At 43.5% G+C, this 10,858-nt stretch overlaps 1 protein-coding gene across 1 annotated transcript in view; it reads right to left on the reverse strand.

Moving 5' to 3' along the window:
- Positions 1–3,470, reverse strand: part of akap6 (A kinase (PRKA) anchor protein 6) — a gene marked incomplete at both ends in the record, with an annotated part of 377,282 nt that extends 373,812 nt beyond the window's left edge. Inside the window, one exon of the mRNA XM_083633037.1 lies at positions 3,259–3,470. Coding sequence (XP_083489163.1) covers positions 3,259–3,470 — 212 coding nt within the window. The remainder of the gene's footprint in view (positions 1–3,258) is intronic.
- Positions 3,471–10,858: the final 7,388 nt, after the last annotated feature.

The following is a 10,858-nucleotide window of genomic DNA, read 5'->3' on the forward strand; positions in this document are numbered from 1 at the left end:
CATCTTACCTATAATAGTAGCTGAGACCAAAGCCGTGTGAATCGGAGATTGCTCTCTTGATGATTATAGAGTCTATGTCTGTCTACCGGCAGGCCGGATAAACCCGGAAGTGAAACGAAACGGTTTACGGCAGCTGCCTTGCCTTCAGCCATTTCGCTCTGCCTAGCAACAGACCATAAACACGGGGAACACCATGCAGGGGCTTGCTACTCTCGCGAACATCTCTCGTTATATTCTAACAGTTTGTTTGGAAGTAATTTCGTTATTTTGTGGTTATGGCCGAAGTGGCTGCTGCAAACCGTTTAATTTAACTTCCTGATCTGCCCCGGCTGCAGACAGACTAATCGTCAAGACAACACTGGCCGATTCACTCGGGGTTCAAGCGAGACTACTCCGCGTTGGTCTCGTCTACTATTAGAGGTAAGATGTGAGGCATCGATATTAAATTTAGACTGTTTAATAACAATCGAAAATCTTGCTCGTAGCTGCTTTAAACAGGAGGAGGGGAGAATAGAATAGAATAAAATAAAATAGAATAGTTTAGATTAGAATAACGTAACCGTGTCCTGCAACGGACACCTGGACGCCTGTTTCGTCACGTCCGGGTCAGAGGTCTCTCGACGTGGTTTCCGGTACTTTAGCAGGCATTTCAGATGCTGGATCGCCGCTTTGTGAAAGTGGAACTAATTTATACATCTATATGTGTCAATATGTGGAATTTCATATGAATATGTGCATGGTAACATGTCAAATTACTTTAGGAAAGTGACTTTGATGACAGAAAGCCATAAGACGTGCTTGGGCGACGAGAGTTACTGATCGTTAAAGTTGCTAGCTTGCTAGCTAGCTAACGCTAGTTTTGTCTAAAACACAACAAGGCCAGCATGTGGCAATAATGCAGCAAAATGGGACTCAGCGACCACTACAAGCCACTCTTTGTTGACTATTACTGGCTTGCTAACCACTGGCTTGCTAGTCTCGCTAGCCAGCCTCTCTTCCTTTCCGTCAGAGAGAGAGGCTGGCTAGCGAGACTACTGGCTTGCTAACCAGCAGAGTGAGCTGTCCGTAACAGGACAAGAGCAGCTTTCAGTTAAGATGCCAGCGGTAGCGTCCGTTCCCCGACTCTGGTAAATCAAAGACACAACTAAAAGAAATTATTTCAACGGTATGTTGCTAGAAAGAAGTTTGACTTAACGTTTTCGCCGTTGAACTACACGGAAACATGACATGATCATTGTAGCAGTGTTTGAAGCACAATTTTAACAGGAGTTTTGTAAAAATATTGTCCGTTGCAGGACACGCTTCCGTTAGTTTAGAATAGAATACAATAGAATAGAATAGTTTTGATTGGAATAGAATAGAATAGTTTTGATTGGAATAGAATAGAATAGAATAGAATAGTTTTGATTGGAATAGAATAGAATAGTTTTGATTGGAATAGAATAGAATAGAATAGAATAGAATAGTTTTGATTGGAATAGAATAGAATAGAATAGAATAGTTTTGATTGGAATAGAATAGAATAGAATAGTTTTGATTGGAATAGAATAGAATAGAATAGAATAGTTTTGATTGGAATAGAATAGAATAGAATAGTTTTGATTGGAATAGAATAGAATAGTTTACAGTAGATTAGAGCAGACCGAGCTCAGATCGCACGCCATTGTCACATAGAACACTCAGTCCGAGACCGACCCGACCAAAAAAAAGCAGTTATTAGACCTATAGGCCATTATGAAAAGTGTGCAATTAATGTCGGTGTGGCTCAAATACAATGTGTGTGTGTGTGTGTGTGTGTGTGTGTGTGTGTGTGTGTGTGTGTGTGTGTTGTTCCTTCATTTTTTTGTACGCATTATTGTGGTTGCCAACTAGGCACTTTTGTAACTAACTGTCTCCCAGCATCTGACTGCATTATTAGTGTGTATGTCCTTTGTACTCTGTATTTATGTGGACATAAATCATTTAAATGTGTGTGTGTGTGTGTGTGTGTGTGTGTGTGTGTGTGTGTGTGCGTGTGCGTGTGCGTGTGCGTGTGCGTGTGCGTGTGTGTGTGTGTGTGTGTGTGTTACTGCCATAAATGTTTATCAGCTTTCATGTTGTTACGGCATATGGTATGCTTACTCCTTTTCGGGCTCTCTCTCCTGCTCTCCGCTGCCGCCTAATTACTAAGCAGCCATAGGCTTTCACTTGTATAAAAGCCTTTGTTTGGTTTTTGGATTGAGTGATGCATTTACTAAAGCAGAACTTTGTTTTGTGCTCACAGTAGTGATGTCAAGTTATATTTAGTTAGGTCAGATGGAATATTAAATCATCCATCTTTGCTCACTATATCTGCCTTTCTTACCCTTAGTTTGAAATAAATCCAGGAAGACGTTCGGCTACACTAGGTTAGTGGGGTTTACTATACTTTTTTGCTTTAATGTTATAAAGAAGGCTAGAGGCGAATAATGAGAATCCACCAGGGAGCCAACAAAGGATCCCCTTTCTCAGGCAGGGGGAGCCCGCAGCTACTACCAACAGGAGACCAGCAGCTATGGTCTTGACACCAGGATCGGAGTGGAGGATGGAGGTGGACCTAGGCAGGCAGCTCCACTTTCCCCAGGAAGTCTGCAGCACCACACTGCAGCCAGACATGGTTCTGTGGTCCACAGCTGGAAAATCAGCACTGCTCGTAGAATTGACAGTGCTGTGGGAAGAGGGGTTGGAGGCAGCGCATGGATGGAAGAGTGCAAAATATGCAGACCTGGTCGCAGAGTGCAAGGAAGGTGGATGGAGCGTGAGGCTCTACCCGGTGGAAGTCGGTGTCCGAGGGTTCATTGGGCACTCAACAAAGCGCCTTCTCAAGGACCTGGGGTTACGGGGAGCCAGACTGCACAAGGCAACTAGAGAGATATCAGAGGAGGCAGAGAAGGCAAGCTTTTGGCTCTGGCTGAAAAGACGAGACAAGGCATGGGGAGCAAGCAACTCTTGAAGAAGGTTAGCTGCAGGGAGTGTCAGGGAGACGTCCCTGTTCACTGCCCCGCCACCAGGAGATGTTCTGGGCTAAGGGGCGAAACATCTGTGTGCGGTGGTCCCCAGCTGATGACCCTGCAGCTAACAAATTGGCACCGGTGGAGGTGCGGCAGGCCTAGAGCCTAGCAGGAAGAACATCTACCTGTACAGATTAAATTGCTTTAATGTTATCCAGAATGATTGGTTTGGCCATTACATCCAACAAACTGATATTTAGCAGAAGCATGAGACAAGCAGGAAAATTACCTGTGGGTCGGGTCGCATCCCAGCGGAACGCTTCCCACCTGGCTGGGCCCAGGGCAGGGGGAGGAGGGGGGGCAGGGGGGGTCCTCCAGTTCAGAGCGGGGGTCAGAGAGGGGGGCGGGAGGGTCAGAGGGGAGGTCGAGGGTCGGCGTAACGGAGGTGACCATTGGGGACGGAGGCTCCGGAGCCGAGGGCGAGAGGGCTGCAACACTCATCATGTGAGAGAGAGAGAGAGAGAGATACAGGAGACACCTACTGCAGATGGACGAGCCTCAATGGAGTGAGCTGGAGAGAGAGAGAGAGAGAGAGAGAGAGAGAAGGGAAGAAGGACGGAAGTCAATGTCAATTATGCTACTGTGTTAGCGTAGCATATGCAGGCATCTGTGAGTGTGTATGTGTGTGTGTGGTTGAAACAGCAGGAGGAAAGCAATAGGCGCACACAGAGACACACACACATTAAACCACACTTCCACTTCAAAGAGCCTCCTGGCCAATGAGAAGTCAGAAGTGACGAGGCAATTAGAGAGCTAGTTTACTGCATGACCTTTCAATCTGATGATGGGATGTGCAGCTGTGGAAATATCACTCTCACACACACACACACACACACACACACACACACACACACACACACACACACACACACCAATTTATTTACTATCATTGCTCTTCTGCTGCTGCACTTTCCTCTTCTGTCTATCTCTCTATCTCTCTCTCCCTGTCTCTCTCAAACTCACTCTCCCTTTTCCAAACTCTCTTTCCAAGTCAGTGTATGACTTGGACTCCCTCCATCCCTGCTTCCTTCTGCCACCATTTTAACTGTCTTCCTCTCTGTTTCTTTCACATCTCCATCTGGCTCCACCAGAGATGATGGAACATAGAGATAGCTCATTCCGTGTACCCTTCCTGTCTCCCCTTGAAGTGTTGTGCTGACCTAGCAAGCTAACTTAGCTTTGATCATGAGATTGTGAGTTCCCAAAACTCCGCCCACACACCACACATATAAACACAAAACTGCCCCTTGTTAGCTTAATCAAGTTGTAACTAAGATAAAAATAAAAATAAATCAACCACAGATTTAGCTACTACATCTGCAAACTTCACGTGTAGCTTTAGCTAATCGCTACCTGTTAACGTTAGCTCTGTCCTGTTGCAAATCTCGTGAGAGTGTGTTGCTGAGACAGAGACAGGTCTCGAACAAAGAACATTTTCTCCTGATCTGTCTGTCTGAAAAATTAAATTTTAGTGTCAGAATTATTATTATTACTATTACCATTATTATTACTATTACTATACTCACTACTATACTGCAGTATATAAGGAAATAGTATGTACCTCAGATATTTAATTTGACTCTACTAAATGGTACTTGAGAATGACTGTTGGAGAAGGCACATATTGTGTGACACTTTACTGTAGATGGGCTACGTAACTTCTATTTTATTTTATTCTATTTTATTGTTTATGGCACTTTCCTATGCCTCTTATAATGTTTGATGTTTAAATTTTTTCATGCCTGAGCGAGAGCAACTGTAGCATGACTCAATTTGAAAAAAAGAGTTATTCTGATTCTGTGACTGGAAGTTGAGCTAAAAATAAAATCAACTAAAACCAAATAACACGACAGAACGATAACACTGCAGCACAAAGCAGGAACAAGTTGCCGGATACAGGTGGTGAGATGCTGACACGTTTCTTGTAAGAGCTCAATCTTGTCTTGTCTGCTTCAAGGGTCATAAATTCACATAAAATACTCTGTCATTATCCACAATGCGAATTAATTTACACAACATAATAAAGCCATAAAGCCACAGATGAAAGGAACCTTCAACCTAGCATGGTAATAGCTGAATTTTCAAACACTCGTTTGTCCGTGTACGTGCATGCGTGCATGTGTGTGTGCGTGGCGTGCGTCTGAGCAGAAGTTTGGCGGGCCACAGCTATGCCGTTTTACGTGCGATCGGGCTGAAACTTTCAGGCGGTGTAAAGGGCACCCGTGCGGGTGACCTGGTGGACCCGGATTCTTTAATTAGGTGATTGCGCTAATTACCTAATCAGTGATGTCATCAGTGATCCTTCCTGGCTGAGGCATAAGTTCAGTGATGATGTCATCAGTGATGATGTCATCAGTGATGTCATCCGTGATGTCATCCTTCCTGGGTGAGGCTATTGCAGGCCAAGCAGTGTAGCATAATGTGCAGCTCGCCCACTGCGCGTATGTGGCGTGCAGTGAGCGAGCTGCAGGGCGGGCGAGGCCGCGAGTCCGCGTGGCGGGCGAGCCTAGGAATCGAGTGTGCATAGTGCGCGAGATTGCTAGAAACCAGTACCACAGGGAAAGGGGGGGGTTGACCTTTGGAGGGATGATCTGTCTATGACATAATTTTGCGCGCGATATTTCTAGCGTGCCTCGCACAGCTCAACTTTGCAGTTGAGCAATTGCGAGAACCCCTTGCCTTATTATAGTAGTGAAATACATTTGACATTCATAATAGAAAATTTTCATAACTACAGGTAAAAAAAACATTAGTAATAAAATAAAATAAAATAAAATAAAATAGGGTATACTCTTAAGGTATAACTTTTTTAAGCGGCTGGTCCAGCAAAGGATAAACACTGTGTTTTATAAACAGTGACATGTACAGTAAGGCTACTCTTGCATATTGAGTTCACCCAATGAGACAGTAGTATTGTCACATTGTCACATAACTTCTGCTGGTTGACTTCAGGGAGTAAGAAGGACAATGAGCTAACTTGGAGGGGTGTTGGTCCATTTCAGACCACATGGCTCTAACATAGCTCCTTATCACCAGGATGCCAGTTAGACAGAATAAGAAAAAAATATTTTTTAATGTTTAATTAATCTAATCGGTGAGTACTGCCTCCATTTGGCTGTGTTAAACAGATCAGTGCATGTATTCAGAAATTACAGGCTGTCTAAGGAGACTTTTTAAATTACTATATTCAGTTGCTCTCAAAGATCATATTACAGGCTGCACCACTGCTAATTATTTAGCTACAGTTAATCAAACAAGAATAGCTACATATTCCTTCACTCTCCTTGCCCTGCGCATCAGAGAAGTGGGTATATTCGATGTCGACCGAAAAATAAGTACCTGCGTATATATCCTACAATACACACACACACGTGCACACACGCACACACACACACACACACGCATTTCAAATAGCCTCCTGACCAATAAGAAGACAGGAGTAAGTGATGAGCTAATTAGAGGTTACTACCTGACCTTTCTGATGTCATGTGCAGTTGTTGAAATATCATGCACACGCATGCACGCGCGCACACGCCCCCACACACACACACACACACACACACACACACACACACACACACACACACACACACACACACACATATATACCTGTCCATCTGTCCCAGCACTAAATTAAGAAATAATCCACATTTCAAACCACATGAACTAATCCAGAACAATCCAGATGTGGTTGAGCGAAACTCGGTCACATTACAAGTATATAAAAGCCTTTACTCTCTCTCTCTCTTCCACGTTGATCCTGTCTGCAGCAGTTAGTCTCTCTCTCTGTTTCCCCAAGTTCCTCATCTTCCTGTCTGTATCAATAAGTGCCCCCTCTTCTCTCCCTCCCTCCCTCCCTCTCTCTCTCTCTCCCTCCTCTCTCTCAGTGAGGCTGGCACAGCTTGGCACCGCGCGCGCGCGCACACACTCACACAACCACAATGTTGTTGTGTGTGTGCATGTGTGTGCATGTGTGTGCATGTGTGTGTGTGTGTGTGTGTGTGTGTGTGTGTGTGTGTGTGTGTGTGTGTGTGTGTGTGTGTGTGTGCATTCGTGCATGCATCAGTAAATGAAGGGACCAACTGAAAGCGGGCTGAATTAAACAAGCTGATATACTTTCTATCTCTTGCAGGTTTCTTAACCTGTGGGTTGGGAACCCAAATGGAGTTGGCGTCTGGTGGGCCCCGATGTCTCAGAGGCAGCTCCTTCTACTCAACCTCCGTTTCAAAACACTGAACTTTGGTTGAATCTAGATGCTTTGGTTGAATCTAGATTAGGGATGTTCATTTTGAAAAATTTCCATAATCGAAAATCGGGAAAATTAACGATCAATTATCAATTATAATAATATTTTTATTTATTTATTTATTTATTTATTTTACAAAATGAATGCCTATGGCAGAAAATACGAAAGACAACGTGTTCTCCTCAATGATCTCTTTATTTCAATGTGTCTCCTCTCCAACACTCTGCTGTCCCCGGCGCATGCCGGTGTGAATTCCCCATGTTTAAAACAGTTTTGTTGGCACAAAGGCCCGTGCCCAGCCAGAAAACAAGAGACTATATGAAGCTCCACCTCATGTTAGTCGGCTGTGCAATGGAGTGGGGCGAGGAGGAACGAATTCCACCCAAACCTAGTCCGCAAAAAAATAAATAATAATAATAATAATAACAATAATCGATAAAAATTCCACATGATCGATTCAATTCCTTAACGATCAATTATCGATTTTCGATAATTGATGAACATCCCTTATCTAGATGCTTTGGTTGAATCTAGATGCTTTGTGAAGAACCTTACTGGAGGACTGAAGGATCACATGCTTAGGATGAGAATATTTTACAACCTTTACGTTTATGACACCTTTTCTAAAAATCAGATTATTTTATCATCCTTCAGTTTCTTACAGTCCTTTAAAAACCACCACACTTTGTTGTATCTCTCCTCTTATTTGTGTGCAATAAACCGATAAACTCATCTCTCTCTCTCTCCTTAGAACATGATCCTCCTCTCTGACTGGAAGAACACTTCCTGCCTAAGAGGCATGTCATTTCCTGTCACTGCTGCCCAGGATGAGGTTATCGGTCTGGAATAGACATGACATCATCATGACCTCATCATCTACATGACTACAGAGAGAGAGAGAGAGAGAGAGAGAGGGAGACAGAGAGAGAGAGGGAGAGATGTGATTATGACTATAATGGAAATGACCATGATCACATGTCTAAAACCAATCATGATAAAACTCATTAGAACATGACGGATATGACGAAGGAGAAAGAGCTTTGTTCCACTCATTAGCATCTTGCTAATGGAAACCAATGAACAGTTAGCATCATGTCGCCACAGGACAACGATCCTCCTTTAATCAATAGAGATGATGCAGGGTGAGAGCATCATATTTCTAGTCTCTGATCAAACACGAGCACAGAAATGTTCTTTACACAGGGAAGTGAGCAGGCGTTTGCCAACTGATGTTTAACTACCTTATTTATTCTTCATTTAAAATATCTCTATTCAACTTCCATTTAAATTCAATGCAGCAATTAATCTCTGATGTTGTCCGTTATTAGATAATGGAGTTATGACATTATCTCGAGAAAACAAAGAAAAGTAACTTATGACAGGAAAACAGGAAAATGCACAAACATACATCTCTCCATCTCTCTCTCTCTCTCTGATACAGCAGTGCTATTTTAATGACTTAATAATAAAGTGTACAGTAAATAGGTCGTTTCCTTCCAGCTCAGTCAACACGGACGTGGGTCAGACACGTGAATGCTACACACACGCACGCACGCACGCATGCACACAGGCTATACGCACATATACAAACAGCTGCTGTGTGTTTGATGAACTTCAATAGCTTTCCAATAACATTAGGCCAATTTCCCTAATCTCATGTCTTGGAAAGGTCCAGGAGAAATTAAAAAGCTCATGCCAACAGCCCTGAAAGAATGCAAGAATCAGCATGCATATTTACCAGGACATACTGTAGCTCAACAAATGCTCTTGTTGAAGCCACCCACACCTGGCTTACTCAGACAGACTCTTGCAATGCACCAATGGTCCGGATACTGCTGGCTGATATGTCAAAGGCTTTTGACCATGTTGACCATGCAAATCTCCTACAGCACCTGGCTGCACTAGATCTATGTCCACAGTTATACAACAGGGAGAAGACAGAGAGTTGTTTTCATATATAGCACATGGAAAGATATTACATCTGGGGTTCCACAAGGGGGTGTCATTTCACCTTACCTGTTCCTGTTATGTCCATCCGTTCAGTCCTGTTCAATGATACACTTGATATAGGGTATGCTGATGATATAGGGCTGTCCCGTGTCATTAGACTCTCTGACATAGGAACTGATACATCAATGGCAGGTGAAGCAAAGCGGCCTGAGGAATGGGCTGCAGCAAATAACATGCTTCTCAATGGCAAGAAGTCAATGGAGCTGAGAGTATGCTTCGCTAAGGACCCTCCCTAGCCAGCCCCCCTAATCCTCAACGGCCAGGTTGTCCCTGTTGTCACAAGCACAAAATACCTGGGTTTCCACCTGGACAATCACCTCAGTGGAGATGTTCACGTTGAGGAGGCTGTGAAAAAAGCCTCCAAGCGTCTGCATTTTCTCACTGTGATGGCAAGAAATGGGCTCCCTGTAGAAGACCTGGTCGATATCTATATAACACACTGATCAGACCATGTCTAGAATATGGGAGTGTACTGCTTGTGGGCTGTAGGGCTAAACAATGAGCCACCATGGACAGGGTTCAGAAAAGGGCTGTCAAAATAATGATAAGGTTCAAGGACATCTCTCTGCATCTACCTGATCTGCAGACAGGAAGAGAACAGGCCACTGTGAAGCTGATTCAGGACATGCACCAGCCTAACCACCCGCTCCACCACATCCTCCTTCCTAGTAAGGAAGAAAGGACTGGCCGTGTTCTGCACAGAGGCAATCAGTTGTCTTTGCCAAAAACCAGAACAAATAGACTGAGAAACTCCACCATCTCTTGTGTCGTCAGGCTTTTTAATGGACTGTAGTTAAGCGTTGATTGTATTTTTGATGTTGGGGTTTGTTTTAATAATGCATAATGTATGTGTATTTTTTATTGTTTTTTTCAAGTGTACATTCTGCATAATTAAATCATGTATTGCAAGTCAGAATGATTAAACTCAAACTCAAACTCAAACTCAACTCAACTCAACATTAACTCAGCTCACGTCTTTTCCACCGAGAAACTCGGCTGATACATACTCTTGTTCTTCTTTAATTGTTGTTATTGAGTCTATTTCTGCAATAACTGAACTTATGGCTGTTTACTCTACTAACGTTAACGTTACCGCTCGTTGCTTCCATGGATGTATATGCTTCGGGAGATGCCATTACTGTTTTTCCAGCGACGTCCCTGATTGGCTGGTTATGTTGTCAAGTACGAGGGAGGCCCCTGATAGAAACTGCATGAAATAGGCCACGCCCATCATTGGGGAAAGCTCTCCATTCACCTCCATACACCAGCATCATTTTCCTTGAATTAAACATGGTTAAAAGCATTTGTGTAGTTGGCTGAACAAACAAATGCAGAAAATCACCAATTAGTTTTTTTGTATTCCCGAGAAACCCGGGTCCATAGACTTTGGAGAGGTCTGCATGGGTGAAGAGATGGAAAAGGCAGCCAGGAGATATACTACTGGAATTGTGTATTGATGTTAACTAATTTCCCGCTGTTTGTGTCACCAGTGGCGTGCATTTGGACCAATGAGATGGGGCCAAAAGAGACGGATAGAGAGAGGAAAGTGATGTGTGAGGAGGCAAAAGATTTC

This window comes from Poromitra crassiceps, assembly GCF_964638095.1.
Source record: "Poromitra crassiceps genome assembly, chromosome: 3".
In the NCBI taxonomy this organism is placed as follows: domain Eukaryota; kingdom Metazoa; phylum Chordata; class Actinopteri; order Beryciformes; family Melamphaidae; genus Poromitra; species Poromitra crassiceps.